At 56.2% G+C, this 16,056-nt stretch overlaps 4 protein-coding genes across 4 annotated transcripts; 2 read left to right on the top strand and 2 right to left on the bottom strand.

The window, feature by feature from the left end:
- Positions 1-391: 391 nt before the first annotated feature.
- E0L32_003649 (uncharacterized protein) lies at positions 392-2,093 on the top strand (the record flags this gene model as incomplete). Its single annotated transcript, XM_031137972.1, has 2 exons — positions 392-419; positions 481-2,093. 2 exons carry the CDS (start codon positions 392-394, stop codon positions 2,091-2,093), a joined length of 1,641 nt encoding a protein of 546 aa, XP_030998419.1.
- A 537-nt stretch (positions 2,094-2,630) lies between these two features.
- Positions 2,631-7,906, bottom strand: E0L32_003648 (uncharacterized protein; the record flags this gene model as incomplete). The annotated part of the gene is made up of 6 exons (XM_031137971.1): positions 2,631-3,351; positions 3,567-6,516; positions 6,576-6,738; positions 6,796-7,086; positions 7,147-7,197; positions 7,259-7,906. The coding sequence occupies 6 exons, from the start codon at positions 7,904-7,906 to the stop codon at positions 2,631-2,633; spliced, it is 4,824 nt and encodes a 1,607-aa protein (XP_030998418.1).
- Positions 7,907-8,570: 664 nt separating this feature from the next.
- E0L32_003647 (uncharacterized protein) lies at positions 8,571-10,831 on the bottom strand (the record flags this gene model as incomplete). Its single annotated transcript, XM_031137970.1, has 4 exons — positions 8,571-9,390; positions 9,681-10,438; positions 10,523-10,644; positions 10,705-10,831. The coding sequence occupies 4 exons, from the start codon at positions 10,829-10,831 to the stop codon at positions 8,571-8,573; spliced, it is 1,827 nt and encodes a 608-aa protein (XP_030998417.1).
- A 1,673-nt stretch (positions 10,832-12,504) lies between these two features.
- Positions 12,505-14,420, top strand: E0L32_003646 (uncharacterized protein; the record flags this gene model as incomplete). Its single annotated transcript, XM_031137969.1, has 3 exons — positions 12,505-12,681; positions 12,742-12,849; positions 12,924-14,420. The coding sequence occupies 3 exons, from the start codon at positions 12,505-12,507 to the stop codon at positions 14,418-14,420; spliced, it is 1,782 nt and encodes a 593-aa protein (XP_030998416.1).
- Between the last annotated feature and the right edge of the window lie 1,636 nt (positions 14,421-16,056).

Here is a 16,056-nt window from a genome sequence, read left to right as displayed (position 1 = left end):
AACATCAGAAACAGGCAATTCCGCCAACCTCAACTCCGAACCCGCCTACTACCAAAAGACCGCCGAGCAACAAGCAAAACTCTCTCACTCAACCCACCGGAATTTCCTGCTGTGGTCTAGCGCCGCAATAAGAGATTGGAATAAGCTTTTGCCTGCGGTCTGAATAATGAGCTCCCATACATAACCCTAACCCCTTTGTTATCGCTGATAAGCAGATATCTCGCTTTGTAGTGGGGGATTTTTCTGGTGCAAATGTGGGGAAGTGGCTTTTTATGACAATTTTCACCGCCAAAATTCTCTTTTGTCTCGCCTCTGCACCCGCCAGACGGATTGAAGGCGACGTTGAGAAGAAGTATCACAGGATCAGACAGCCCTTGCGATACTGTTCACAATGGCCGGTTCGATCAACAAGCCCAAGAGTGAGTTGTCATGGTGTCCAGTTGCAAAATTTTTCAAATCTCTAACCGACCGATTCTACAGAGCCCAAGTCCAAGCGGACGCCCGTCCGCCTCCGGCACAAGATCGAGAAGGCCTCGGCCGCAAAGCAGAGAAAGCAGAAGAAGCTCGCCAAGAAGAACCCAGAATGGAGGTCGAAGCTCAAGAAGGACCCGGGCATCCCCAACCTGTTTCCCTACAAGGAGCGCCTTCTGCACCAGATCGAGGAGACCAAGATGAGGAAACAGGAGGAGGCACAGAGGAGGAAAGAGATGGCAAAGGCAGCAAAGACGGGCGCGCTGGCCGATGGAGATGCCGAGGAGATGGACGACGTCGAGGATGCCGGCGAGGACTTTGAGATCGACGACGACGACGCCATGGAGGAGGATGGCTCTGATATCGACGAGTCGAACCCCATGGCTGCGCTGATTGCCAGCGCGCGGGCGGCGGCGAAAAAGTACGACCGCGAGCTGCAGAGCGGCGACGACATGGACGAGGACGACTCGGAAGACGAGGAGGATGGTGTTATCGAGGTTCAGGGCACGGCTACGTCAAGAAAAGCCTACGACAAGGTCTTCAAGCAGGTGGTGGAGCAGGCAGATGTCGTCCTTTACGTCCTGGATGCGCGCGACCCCGAGGGCACGCGCTCGAGGGATGTCGAGCGTGCCGTTATGGATGCCGCCGAGGGCGGCAAGAGGCTGATCTTGATCCTCAACAAGATCGATCTGATCCCGCCGCCCGTCCTGCGGGCCTGGCTCGTCCACCTGCGGAGGTACTTCCCTACGCTCCCGCTGCGGGCGTCCAATGCCGCTCCCAACGCACACACCTTCAACCACAGGGACATGACGGTACAGAGCACGAGCTCAGCCCTGTTCAAGGCTCTCAAGACGTTTGCCGCGGGAAGGAATCTCAAGCGCGCCATCTCCGTGGGCGTCATCGGCTACCCCAACGTGGGCAAGTCCTCCGTCATCAACGCCCTGCTCTCCAGGCTCGGCAACAACAGGAGCAGCTCCAAGTCCGCGTGCCCCGCGGGCGCAGAGGCCGGCGTCACGACGGCCATCCGCACCGTCAAGATCGACAGCAAGCTGACGCTGCTCGACTCCCCCGGCATCGTCTTCCCCTCGACCTCGTCGGCCGGCAGCGCGACCTTCAAGCCCAAGGACAAGGCCGAGGCGCAGGCGCACCTCGTCCTGCTCAACGCCGTCCCGCCCAAGCACATCGACGACCCCGTGCCCGCCGTCGCGCTGCTGCTCCGGCGCCTGGCCGCGTCGCCGGACCTCGCGGCCAAGCTGACGGCCGTCTACGACCTGCCGCCGCTGCTGGCGGACCCGGAGAGCGGCGACGCGACGACCGACTTCCTCGTGCAGGTGGCGCGCAAGCGCGGCCGGCTCGGCCGCGGCGGCGTGCCGAACCTGGCGGCCGCGGCCATGACGGTCGTGACGGACTGGCGGGACGGCCGGATCCAGGGGTGGACCGACGCGCCGGTCCTGCCTGTTGTCGCCGAGGGCGCCGCGCCGGCGTCGGCTGCTGCGGCCGCGGCTGCTGAGGGGGCGCCGCTGGCAGACCAGAAGCAGATTGTCACCGAGTGGGCTAAGGAGTTCAAGCTGGAGGGTCTGTGGGGGGACGATGCTGGTGCGGATGTGGCCATGGAGGAGTAGGGCTTAGAGGACCGCCTCTCGTGGAGTGGGGGAGAGGATCGAATCGAAATGACATTTGTTCTAGGCGTTATATCCAGGCAGGCTTTATGCTAGCTAGAAGAAGGGGTTTTCTCGGGAATCAAGAAAAGATATGAGTTTTCAGAATGATGAGAAGTGTTCGACATGTTCTTGGCCTAAACCCTGACATGAAAAGGCCAGAAGGGGAGAGTGTGTCTATAAAAGAAGAAAAGTGAGAGAGATGTAGAGGAAAGAGATGAAAAAAGAAAGAGATAGTGAAATAGCTGTTTAATTAGAGACTCTTTTGGTGTAGTCCTGGAGTTGTTTGGTATGGTTCATATATTTTCCACCATCTAATGTCACCGCTGGATATATGGCCTTTACACTTGTTGACCGTTCTCATCTTTGAAAACTCCTGGCAAAGCAAGGGAGCCGCTCAATCTCGGCATTCACTTGGGCTATAAGTTCTTGGAAACAGGGAGGACGGCTGATCTTATAGATTCAAGCAGGATAGGATAGGAGGCTATCAAGACGATACGTCTACTTCAGCCCATACCAGGAAAAACCCATATTCCTCACAACTTGATCCCAGACCGTATCACCGCAATCTCCCCGCTCTTGGGGCAGAGCACCGTCCCGTGACGCATTTACAGTACATAGTTTCAACATGTCGGGGCTGAGCCAGTCCTTGGGGAGGTAGAAGTGCCGCTTCAGCGACCGCGAGCCAGCTCGGACGTCCCACGTGCAGAAGCAGTAGCTCCGGTCCAGGAAGACCACGTGGCCGTTGAAGCACCCGATGAGGCGGTTTACACAGTGGTCGACGAGCTCCCTGATCGGCCGAACGCTCGACGACCGAGAGGGGCCGTTTGGGATCTCGGCGACCATGATCTTCCGTTCAGAGATGTACGTTCGGTCTCTCGCTGCGTCCGGGGAAGTGTCGAACACAACCTGGGCGCCGTTCACGAGGAACGGCCTCTCGATGGAGGATGTCGGGTCTGGAGTGCGCGGTCGCTCCAAGCTCAGCTGTGCGAGGCCGGGCAGCAGCGGTGCCTGGAGTGTTGCTGCTGGGAGCTCATCGATAGATTCCAGAGTCGTCGGGCTAGCTTCCTGCAAAGATTTCCAGTCAAACTTCCGGATGCCGCGAGAGTTTACCAATAGAATCTGGTCCATCGCGCCCGGGCCATTCAGCCATCGATGGTTGGTTGTGCCAGGTGGCGCCGCCCGGCATACCTCCTCTCGAGTCCTCAAGTTCCAGACTGTACTTGTGCTTGCACAAGCAACCAACAGATATATCTCTCTGAAGGACTGAACAGGAGCTGAGAGATGGCCTCTCCGGGACGGATATCAAGCAGAGGGAAAACGCCCCAGTTCGGGTTCTCCGAGGTCGGTGTCCGGAGCTGCTTGGCCTATCACGCGTCCACAGTCGTCTGCAGATGCGATGAACCGGTTTGTACGCGACCATGCAACCTCTGTCACCGAAGCGATAGCCGCATGTCCATAGAGAGCTTGCGGATCTTGTTTCCTGTAGATGCCTCGTACAGGACGACCACCCCGCTGTCTTTCCCGCCGCAGTAGAACCGGTCGTCCCCATCGCAGACGATGGCTGTGATTTGGGCACGCTCTGCACCATGAGCGGCCGAGACGGGCTCAGAGGTGAGCGTGTCTTGCGAGCAAGACGCCTCTTCCCGATCTAAATCGTCGACTCGGACCAGGGCATCAGGCCCCCATACGTTGCAAAGAGGGCCTCGAATATCATAGAAGCGCTGGCCGTCGGGGCTGAAGGCAAGGCTCCGGACCATGTCCGGCTCCTGGAGCTGGTACGCCAACCGGAATTCGGGGACAGTCCAGACTTTGAGAGTACCGCTGTGGTCGCTCGTCAACAGTAGATTGCCGTCGGAACTAAGCGCCATTTCAATAGCATGGATGCCGGGGATAGGGCGTTGGGCGTCTTGGTCAACGTTCCACTCAAACAGCGCGGTGTCGTTATAGAGGACAAAAGCCGCTGGCAGTCCAGGCCGCCACACGACCCGTTCCGGTGTTCCCGCCTTCCACGACGAGGAATCATGCCCCAATCCAGATCGGTCTTCTGGGCGGGTACAGACGAGGGGCCCATGACCGAGGGCGTCCAGGTTCCATGAGAATATGGGCTTGCCGCGGTACCCGACAATTACCTGATAGTGATTAGGGCTAATAGAGATCAGATGGGGACAGGCATGTTCCGAGTCCCCTGGCTCTTCCAGAATTTGTTTCCATGATGCCTTGGATGTTGTCAGGTCTATGCACTGGAGTGACGAGTCGTCGTAGCCAATGAGTAGTTGCCCGTCCCCGGTTCCAAACGAGAGGGCGAGGATCCTTCGGTCGGATACTTTGGCTATGCAGTGCGTCTCCTCGCCCGTGGAAACGTCCCAGACTCGAATGAATCGTAAACCAGCTGTAGCCAGAAGGGACGAAGACCTGCTACCTTCGACAACGGAGATCCATTCGCCGTGATTCAGCCTTGTCTTTGTCTCACAGGACTCTGCATGCCAGACGATCAAAACGCCATTTCCGATCAAAGTTACAAAGAAAGCGCCTGTGCACAAGACCGTGGACGGGAACTCGTCTGTGCCCATCGTGAGACGAGCGAGGCAATCGTCCCACACGTCGCTGGAAATACCAATCACAGAAAAACTGCTCGCGGTTCCGTATGTTTGGCGGATTATTGAGCCCATCGGACAGAATGGAACAATGTGCTTGTATATAGAGGCGGGGTTGTCGAGAAGGGTGTCGCCGAATCGACCAACGATTCGTATCAAGTCTTTGGCCCATTGTTTGAGCTCATCATCCCTGGAGCCATAAAGACTTCTGAGTGACTCGTGTGACGTCTTTTTATTCTTTCGCTTGACGAAGAGCTTCAAGTTCCGGGCTGAGCGTGTCAAGACCCTCATGTCCCCGAGTAGGGCCACAGCATCGATCCATACCAGGCACATCTGATCGAGGAAAACATGGACGAGTTGGACAAGGTCAGAGTGAATTGCCGAGAGGCTTACATGGTAAGCCCACCACTTTACCGCGTAAGAGAGAAACGGGTGGTTGTTGAACAGGGCCAGGCTACCCGCTATTCTTGTTGTGGGTGTTGCGCCAACCTGAGCTCGTGCCAGTGTACGCTTCCAGTTCCTCTTCTGATCAGTAAGAAATTTCAGGGTGGTCTCGGCAATGAGCTCGTGGCCGGCCTTCAGGTCAAAGTTCATTGGTTTCCCTGGACTTTGATGCAATAAAAACTGCCGGGCTGTGTCGTGAATGAGTTTGACGCGGGTTTTCTCAACCACGATGAAGTTCCCGCAGATTTGCCTGATGGTGTTGTCAAGGCTGAGGAACTCGCCAAACTCGGAAGCCAAGGCAATATTCAACTCGGCAATCGTGAGCGGATGGAAAGAGCAAACTGCCCATGTCAGCACCCTCGAGGCAATGGCACGAGGCCGGGCCGGCTGTTGGGCGACCGTTTGAAGCATTCCAGAATAGAGAGACTCCATGCCCTCCGGCAAGTCGTTCAGAATCTGATCGATGTCGTGTCGAGTATGCCAGTTATCCTTTAGCTGATCCAGGGCCAAGGTCACCCAGAGAAATGCTCCTTGGGCCTTGGTGAGGATTATGTCGATTACGTCTTCACGAATGGCATCGTTGTGTAGGGTAGTAGAGATTACGCCTTGCGTGTAGTTTCGGATGTCATCCCTAGTGTCAGCATCTGTGATCTCATCATGGGCAACCTCAATGTTCGGGGGAGACTGCATGGCAATTTCCCTGACTGGCCTGCTGACGATGATGATTCGAAAAAAGTTGTTCGATGGCAACTTTCTGAGGAGGTTGGCGAGTAGTTCAGGATGGTCAGCTTCGTCTAGACCGTCAATGATCCAAAAGATTGGGCCGTCAAAAGTCTGGCGAAATAGTATGCCCTCGAAGACTGTCTCCCATATGCTGTTGATCTTCTGATCGCTGAAGAAAATGCTATCTGCATCGTCGAGCTCGATCAATCTTTCTTGGACGGCTGTGTTGCAGAGGGATAACTGGAATGCAATACTGCAGAGCATGTAGCTGATCCTTCGCTTTCTCTGATGGTCTGATTTGAAGAAGTGATATACGCAGTTCTTGATCGAAGGGTCTCGTTGAAGCGAATGGATGATGAAGCTTGATAACACCGACTTCCCGGCGCCCGGCAAGCCGGTGAGCCACAGAATTCGAGATGTGCTCTGAGTGACATGCCTCCAATTGCCATATGAGTGGCGGTGCAGGATCCAGCGGCAGGTACCTTCCATGATACGATCTCGTGCGGTCTCGTAATCGTCCTTTGGATCATCTTGAATGCCGAAGAGCTTCTCCAGCTTTTTTGTATTTGAATTCAGAACAAAGTCCATTCGCAGGGGATCCCCAGAAAGCTCAGCGTCATCAGCTGCGTTGCGAGTTAGGCATAGGTGTACAGCCAGAATGTAAAACAACAATACTGCTCACCATCATGCCTACACTTTCTTAGAAACATTCGAAGCACGTTCCTCACTTGTTCAAAGTTTGGATCTTCCAGACCGCTAAACTTGCACATTCCGTGATGGTCGGCGTCCAGGCTACTAGATATTTCAGTTGGATAGCCAAGGACAGCGGATTCTTTGTCGACAATCTTGACTGGCTTAGTACGAGCACATCAAACCATCGGTAGAGGGTCTACGTGGCATACCAGTTTTTTAATCGCCATGCCGATGCTCGTTTTGTGGCTCTCATACAGCGATACTATCTCGAGATTGGCGCAAGTAGTGCGAAACTGTTCGTTGACGTCTTGCAACGACGTGGACGCCGTTTCCATCTCTGTCACGTACAACTTGCTCGAGAAGCTCGGGATGGAGCGCAGTATATTGTTGAGAAAATCTGCATGATTAGAACCGCGATGAGGCGTACCAAGGAAAAGCATAGCATGAACCTGGGCAATGGTATTCTGGTAGAGTTCATCTGACTTTCCAAGGATAAGAGCCTAGCAGCACCTAGATTAGATGTGTATCCCTTTTGGGAAGGCATGGGAAACATTGCAAACCTTCTTCACAACGAGGCCGCCCATTGAGTGCATCACAAAGATCAGAGGATACTGTCATCGAGGTGAGTTGTCGTTCTATTTCGGGGGGGTTTGTTGGGCGATGCAGGCTCACTGTTCCGATCGCTATGTCCTCGAGGCCGCAGACGTCGGAATACGTCTTCAACTGGAATAGTAGTTGGCGAGCAAAGTCCAGGATATTAGACGGCGTGTCTCGGCCGATGAAGTCAGCATTGTACCCAAAGGTGAAGATCCTCGTACGGCACAGCTCGGCGTCGTCGGCCAGCCACGATGGCCAGAAGTATTGCGGATCGTGTTGCCATGACCAGGTCGTCCTCGACGTGCCTCCCAGCCCATGAACAAAAATGACGTCCGCGAGAGGTTGTGGCGCGCTGTGTACAAGTGACAAGCCTAACTTGTTGATTGAAGGCGAAGTATCGCACTTGGGGATACGGGGACGAGCTGGCAATGTGGGCTCTTGCGGGGCGGAGGCGTGTCGGGGGTTTCCCGGTCGCAAGCCGGCAGAGGTGCTGGAGGGCGGGAACGAGGTGATGGCAGCGGACTCCGAAGCCCGCCGATCGAAGCCGTGGTGGCCTTCGTCAGAGTTTTTGGAAGGCCCTCTTTCCTCGGGCTCGTCGAGATCTTGCGACGGGAGGTCCTGTCGTCTTCTGCCGAACTTGCGAAGCTGGTACATGCGATGGGGCATTAGTTGGCAAGCAGCCTCGAAGAGACAAGACGACAGGCAGGAAGGATGACTGACCATGATCGACCGAGGTGGAATGAAGCCTCGAAAGGCTCATGGCGGATCGCTGCTGATGATTAAATCGACGTCAACTGGGGAAATCTCATGGTTCTCCTCTCTTGATCATGAGCAGCGGCGCGAAGCTCTTGTGCGTGTTGCAGGATGCATAGCCATCCTGGGTGAACATAGGAGGGTTTGGGCTGGCTGCTCGCCCACTGGTTGGTTCCTTGACTCCCGGATTACAAGTGTTACAAGTATCTTGGTCTAGGCCGCATGCACTCGACCTAGCAGGCTGCCTCGCTTTGTTGACAGATAGATCATGGATCATCATGGGCTAGTTTCAATGATGGCTGCTCGCATTTTAGAGGGGGCTCCAGTTAATTACGGAGCGCGGACAACGGCCCGGGCCGTGATCTGCAGACCCATGCCAGCTCCACTCGCTATCATGCATAACAGCTCAAATGTTAAGAGGATCACTATGCTACCACCACTGTATTTTTGCTGCCAGCATCTCCTAGGTCTAGCCACCTGTTAGGGGCCTTAGCAGCAGTACAAATATAACACAATGAACATGATTTCTCTCATAAGAAATGATGCTGGCATAGTGCCACGGAACCCCCCTACCTGGCTAGGGTACCTACCTACCAAGGTGTTAGGTACTAGCCCTCCAGTGCTGGACTGTCCCTCATCGATCAAGCCCGGGTGGCTGGATGCCGTATTTCGCGTAAGGAAAGTCCTCTAAGCTGGCGAGCTGCTCAGCCCGGCCATCGTCGAGCTGGCCGAGCTGATGCTCATCCCCGATCTTGACGAGCCCGGTCCTCCCAGCCAGGACCTCCTTCTCCCTCCCCTTGTACTCTGCAGCAAGGCCTTCATGGGGAATCCAGACAGCCCTCATGCCCGCCCGTCGCCCAGCCTCCACGCCTGGAACACTGTCCTCGAAGACGAGGCATTCGTTTGGCTTGATCTTTGGCGCTGACTCTGGCAGCGTTGAGTTGATCGTCTCGAGCGCTAGGAGATACATGTCGGGTGCGGGTTTCCCACGGCCGTCCTTGACACGAGGGTCATCACCTAAGATGCGTCTATTTTCTGGAATCAGGTCCAGGAACTTCTTGGTCTCGGGCCTGGTGGCTTTTCTGTCATAGTTGTAGCCCTCGCTGCTCGTCGCCAGGGCGATTTCGATGGGCTGGTGGCTATCGTTCTGCGCCCCTTTGAGGTGAAGGGGCAGCGATTCGGCGAACAAGAGCTGTTGCTGTTCGTTCTGCTCCTTCTTGAACTGCTCTCTGCCAATGGGAAGCTGGGCCCACTCGTGGAAGACGTCGCCGTTGGAGGAGCCGGGAACGCCCATCAGTTTCGCCTTGACCGACCAGGGCAGCCTGGGGCGCCCGTATTTGGTCAACACATTGTCCGCGCACTGGGTGTAGATGTCCTCAGTGTTGAGCAGGAGACCGTCCATGTCGAAGATGCAGGCTCGAACAGGGGGATGGCTGTCCCTTACTCCATCTCTTCTGGCCCAAAGAAGTCATCGTCATTTGGGTCCTTGTAATCCAGCTGCTTCCCCACAGTGTCTCCCTGCAACCGGGTCAAGAGTTCTTCATGGCAAAACCTTGTGCAGAGATCTTTCATGCCTTCGAAGATCCTGTCAATCGTGGATGGATGGAATCAAAGGTCAGCTCTCTTATGGCTTCGTGTGGCGGCGTAGTGAACGCGACAGACAGCGACCCCGCACCCAGGTAGGTTACATCAGGGCTGCAAGAGTCACACACGGACGGGGAGCAAAGAAGAGACAGAGACTTACGCATCACGCTGCTTCATCGCCGGGTAGAGAATGGCGGCACTCGTGTTGTAGGTCAGCGAGTACAGGAGATTCCTGGCATCCCAGTCCTCCTCCGGCTCCGACACGGGGAAATTGCGCTGGTACTGGCGGACATAGATCTTGCTGCTGAGGCGATGGCGAGGCGCCCGCCAGTTGCCCGTCTCGTATTCGTTGTGCGCATAGAAGGACTTTGGATCGAAAATGAAGGGCTCGCCCGTCTGCATGTCAGTCGCCGAGTTGCCGTCCCAGAGGTCCCCGTGCACCAGGCAGGGCTTGATGGACCTGCCGTTGCTCTGCAGGGGTCGCAGAAGCCTCGGGATGACGCGAACCTTGGTGAGATACTTGATGTGTTCAAACTCGGGCCAGGCCTTATTCTTCTCGCCGTCAAGATCGAGAAGGTGGCCCAGGAAGTTACCAAAGATCTCTTCCCAAGAGTCGCTCCACCCGTCGTTGTGCTGCTTGATCGGGCCGGCCATCGTCTTGAGGTGGAAGCCAAACTTGCCGGTCGGCGAGACGGATTCCTTATGGAGCTGGGCCAGGCGTGCCGTGAACCTCACAGGCTCCGGGGGCTGCTGTCCCACCTCCCGAAACGCGGCCAGCATGAAGTGGCATGTCGGGTCCGACTTATACGGCCCCCATGTGAAGACCTTTGGGGCCAAGGTCGGGATCACGTTGTGGAGGGCCTTTTGGGATTCAAAGTCGGCCTCGATCATATGCAAGCTCATTTCATGTTTGATGGACTGAATCCGTCAGCACCAATCAGCCTAGGGAGCCGAGGGGTCTGCCCATGATGTGGTCAGGCACGAGGCACGCTCCGGACGAACCTTGTGAAAGTAAGAGACCGTCTTGCCGTCCGGTGTGCGGCAGACGATCCTCGCCGTGCGGCCCCACAGAGAATTGCCGTAGGTGTTGGCATGCAAAACCTCCGTTCCGGGGACGGGAAGAGCTGGCGATTTTATGTCGGGTCAGCACACGTCGGGGATTTCTCGTATGGACTGTCTCATACCGGCCAGGACATTGTCGTCGACCTCAAAGTTGCCGCCGATTCTGGGCCCTTTGAACGGCGGGAACTTTGCCAGATGCTCATCTACCGGCAAGCTGGCGGCTACTACTTCTATCGTTGTAGTGGACATCTCGATCCCCCTTCAAGGGCAACAGTTGAGATTAGAACAGATTGTCAAGGGGACGGACACAGCGCCCGCGACGTCCGTCAGCTTCGAAGAGGGGGAAAGAGGGGGCCACTGAGGCTTCAAATGGGAAGGAAGCACATGGCAACACACTCACTCGTCCCCTCCTATTGCATCTGGGCCAGTAAGGAGAAGGCATTTAGCGACCGGGGTTACAATTGCACTGCAGATGGCGCAGGTCGTCTCATTCGTCGCCTGGTGTGTGTGATCTGCTGGGGTTCAAGATATGGTAGAGAAAATGATCAGACTTCATCCTGCTCGATGTTTATTTTTTCATCTCGAAAAACACTGATGCTAAAAAAAATAATAGGGCTATCTATAGTGGCTTCTTGTATTTCCTCTTTACCAAGCAAACCCAAAACGTTTGTAAACCCAGGCGCTTGGAAGATTCGTTCCAAAGCCACATCAAGTATCATGTTTGGTTCCGGATGCAGTATCACTTGAACCTGCCAAGCAGGCAAGCCAATACCATCCAGGAGATCAGAAGCATTTGACTGCTGTGTTGTTGTTGAGCTCCTCTTGTAGACAGGCAAACTCTTTTGCTAGGGCAGGATGCTGCTCTTGCAAGTCTCAATCATCAATATGACCCTCTTCAAGAGATACTACAAGTACCTATTCTAGGAACTTCAATGCGTTAACAGGATACATTTCGGCACATACTGTTATGGCTGTCACTCTGGATGCTGTAAGCTAGCAACCAGTCCGACTTGAAAACACAAACACAAGACCTAAAAGATTCTCGGCCGGCGTGGATACTTATTATGTATGGTACACCCTGTATTTTGGCATAAAGTCTTTGTCTGTCAGCTTAATAGCCTTGTCAAGATCAGCTGTTGCCTGAAGTTTCCAATACCAGTTGGCCACTCGAGTGCTAAGAGTATCTAGACACACTGCCCGGTCAATAAGATCATTGGCTATCATTTCGAGCAGACATGACCACGACGACTTTTCTACCATCTATGGTCATTCGTGTAAAGTGGAAAGAATCCAGTGTATGACTTGCCCTGTTTCCATCAATTCTCGGATGTCCCGTCTTCTCAACGACGACATCAGTCGCTGGAGTGAGCGGGCTGGGGCTGATTGATCCACCTTTTTACATCAAGTTGTCGGGATCCCATCCGATCAGAGGATACACCGAAGCTTTCCATCGACACCACAGGTTCCGAGATCGCATTGGCAAAATTTGTCTATCCGGTGGCCCCATGGCCACGAGATTTGGGAGATTTAGAATTCCTAACCCGGCCCGGCCTCACCTGCTCTCGGTGGCACTTTCCTTATCAGCGGCGACGCTGCACGGAAGCGGCCGACGCTCATTGGCCAATGCCGACAATCAGTTCCCCACAGGACCCTGGAGCTGCTGTCTTGAGCCGCGACAAAGCGGCATCCAGCGATGTCTCTCTCTCCCCGCTCTCGCTGGTGGTGTGCAGAGAGTGAGTGACGTAGAAATGTAGCACGATAAAGGGAAAACGCCCTCCAGAACCACGTAGCATTTTTTTTTGAGCCTCAATCATTCCCGGTAAAGCTGCCCAATCGATCTTCTTTCTTACTGCATTTGTGGGCGTCTGGAATCATTCCCTTTTTCTACAAGAGCGTCCCTTTGGAAAACCGAATACCCCGCGATGGCTTCGAGGCGTGTCGGGAGCCTCGTGCTCAATGCCGGCCTGCGCCGTGCCCACCTCCAGTCCAACAGGTGCCTGCTGGCACCCCGATCTGTAGCTACATGCACACAGGCGATTCAGATCCGCAGGTCGACAATGGCTAGCTTCCAGATCCCTACCGTCTCTAACGAGCCCAACGTGAGTCGCATGCCGCTCTAAGATGGTGATGACATCGTAACTGATAAGCTGCGCTTCCAGCACCACTACGCCAAGGGGTCCGCACAGAGGGCAGGCCTCACGGCGGCACTCGAGAGGATGCAGCAGAACGGCTCTATCGAGGTTCCCCTCTTCATTGGAGGCAAGGAGGTATGGGCTAGCTTGTTTTACACACTCACCTGAGCTATCGTGAACGGCATACTCACCACATGTGAACCGACCAGGTCAAGTCGTCCAACACCGGAAAGCAAGTGAACCCGGCCGACCACGGCACCACACTCGCGACCTACCACAAGGCGAGCCCCGAGCACGTCAGCCAGGCCATCGAGGCCGCACTCGCCGCCAAGCCGGAGTGGGAGTCGATGCCCTTCTCGGACCGTGCCGCCGTCTTCCTCAAGGCGGCGGATCTCATCGCCGGCAAGTACCGCTACGATATCATGGCGGCAACCATGCTCGGCCAGGGCAAGAACGCCTGGCAGGCCGAGATCGACTCCGCCGCCGAGCTGTGCGACTTCCTGAGGTTCAATGTGCAGTACGCCGAGGAGCTCTACGCCCAGCAGCCCCAGCACCACTCTGCGGGTGTGTGGAACAGGAGCGAGTACCGCCCGCTCGAGGGCTTCGTGTATGCCGTCAGCCCCTTCAACTTCACCGCCATCGCCGGCAACCTGTCTGGCGCACCGGCCCTGCTCGGCAACGTGGTTGTCTGGAAGCCCTCCGACTTCGCCATTGCCTCCAACTGGCTCCTCTACCAGATTCTCCTCGAGGCTGGCCTGCCCCCCAACGTCATCCAGTTCGTGCCCGGTGACCCGGTCGAGGTCACCAACGTTGTGCTGCAGCACAAGCAGTTCGCCGCCCTCCACTACACGGGCAGCACGGCCGTCTTCCGCAAGCTGTACGGCCAGATCGGCGAGGGCACTGCCGAGGGTCGGTACGCGGGCTACCCCCGCATCGTCGGCGAGACGGGCGGCAAGAACTTTCATCTCATCCACCCGACCGCTGATTTGGAGAATGCCGTGATCCAGACCGTCCGCGGTGCCTTTGAGTTCCAGGGCCAGAAGTGCAGCGCCACCTCGCGCGCCTATGTCCCCGCGTCTCTGTGGCCCGAGTTCAAGACCCGCCTGGTGGCCGAGGTCGAGAAGCTCAAGCTTGGCAACCCCTGCGATCACACCAACTTTATGGGCCCTGTCATCCACGAGGCCTCCTTCAAGAAGCTGTCGGGCGTCATTGACGAGGCCAAGAGCGACAGCGAGCTCGAGCTGGTGACGGGCGGCAAGTACGACAAGTCCAAGGGCTACTTTGTGCACCCTACCGTCTACAAGACGACCAACCCGCGCCACAAGCTGCTCTCTACCGAGCTGTTCGGCCCCGTCCTCACCATCCACGTCTGGGACGACGCCGCGGGCCAGGAGGCCTACTCCCGGGTCTGCGAGCTCGTCGACTCGACGTCCGAGTACGGCCTGACGGGCTCCGTCTTCGCGGCGGACCGCAGGGCGCTGCGCTTCGCCGAGGAGAAGCTCCGCAACGCCGCGGGCAACTTCTACCTCAACTGCAAGAGCACGGGTGCCGTCGTCGGCCAGCAGCCCTTCGGCGGCGCGCGGGCCAGCGGCACCAACGACAAGGCCGGCAGCCCGAACCTCCTGGGCCGGTTCGTCAGCGTGAGGAGCATCAAGGAGGAGTTCAACGCGACGACCAAGGTCGAGTACCCGAGTAACGAGGCCTAAGACTGGCGAGCACGGACGGAGGACGGAGGACACCTGTGGGTGTGGGTGAGGGTGAAAAGACGAGGACCAAAGGAGGAATCTGCTTGAGGCGGTTGTGTCACGGGGAGTGACTGATTACAATCTCAAAGCTGAAATTATACCATTGTAAGGATAGAGTACTGCCTCGAGCACAAACGAATAAATGAACTTTGAAAGCACGATAACCACCTGCAGATATCAAAGTTGTCACTGACGGTGGTGGTGATGAACTGTCACGTGTCTCGGTCTACCTACCTCGGTGAAGGATTCTTTATCACGCCCGCCGAGCAGAGAAGAGCATGACAACATGTTTTGGGTCTCTGATGGGAAATAGTCGACTCTCGCCAAGCTAGGTGACAGCCCAAACGCAAGGGTAGTCGGAGCCCCAAATGCTAGCTGCTAGCGTCCACATGGGAAGATAAGCCGCACGCACTGACCGAGTGCCGAGAGCAGAGCTGATCATCTCGACTGAGCACGTGGCCTATTTGTTGCGTCGAGAAGAGACACCAGCGAAATGGAACGTACCTAGGTATCGTCGTTAGCGAAGAGCAGGGCTTGGGGCCTGGCCCCCTGTGTGTGGGAAATCAAAGACATCAATGCTGGCTGGGACGAAGAATGTCCGGAGAGTATCGCCGACGAGTCAGGGCAAGATCATCAGCTGTTGCAGGATGTTACCGCCGAGCAGGTGGTTGTTGTCACGAAGGACCAGCGGATATGAAGCAGGCGGTTGCGTGGGACTCTTTCATATGCGGCTGCGTGTTGTGTGTGATGCTATGTACAAGTATGTACGTGTGTGTGTGCCAGGTCAGGCCAGGCCAGGCCAGGCAAGAGGTCGAGAAGGGACCATGTGGCTGGAGCCACTGGCCATGAATGAACCCGGCGTGTCATGCGGCTCAGGCTCTTGGATCTTGCGTCCGCCTCCCGCACCCCCGGGCCTGTAGCCGAAGGGTTCGCCAGCAAAGCAAGCACTTGCTCGGTGGGTGGTGATCTTGGGGGGAGGGTAGAGCAGGCAGGGCAGCATCTAGACCCTCACCCTCACGCTCTCGTCTCGAAACGACCCCCGTAAATAGAGCCGGGGCAGCCAGCCAACCTCAAAGTGGGGAGAGTTGAGCTGATCGTGGGATGGCGATCAAGCATGGACATCAGGGAGAGATGATGCGCAAAAAGGCCGGAGAGCACGGGCCACAGCAGCTCGCGTGCCTCTTGTCCTCATTCTTCTTTGGCTGCTTCTCGTTCAGGAACGTGCCGGAATGGCGGGCGCTGATTGGCCAATGCTCGCGTGAGTGGAGTGGGCACAGCATCACCATCTCGGCTCCTCCTTGAACCCCAAGCCTTCGATCCTTGGCCTTCCTGGCCTTCCTGGCCGTCCTGGCCTTCCCAGCAGCTCCCATCTCTCAGGTTGTCTCGGCGCGCGCCACGGACGGCGGCGAGACCAAGGCAGCCCTTGCGTCTCCTCCTTTCTGGGGCGAACTGGATGAATTAGGTTTGATTGATCTGCCTCTCCCCCCTCCCCTTCTCTCCTGTGGGCGGGCTAACGGTCGAGCAAAAGATGGGTCTGCTTCGCCATTTCTCTCGTCTCGTACAAGCACAGAGGTAGCAGTACCGATGCCTGCAGCCC

The sequence above is a fragment of the Thyridium curvatum genome, assembly GCF_004353045.1.
Source record: "Thyridium curvatum strain D216 chromosome Unknown NODE_16_length_530760_cov_82.129700, whole genome shotgun sequence".
Lineage (NCBI taxonomy): Eukaryota > Fungi > Ascomycota > Sordariomycetes > Thyridiales > Thyridiaceae > Thyridium > Thyridium curvatum.
The sequence above is the reverse complement of the archived record's forward strand: the minus strand, read 5'-3'. Positions and strand labels throughout refer to the sequence as shown.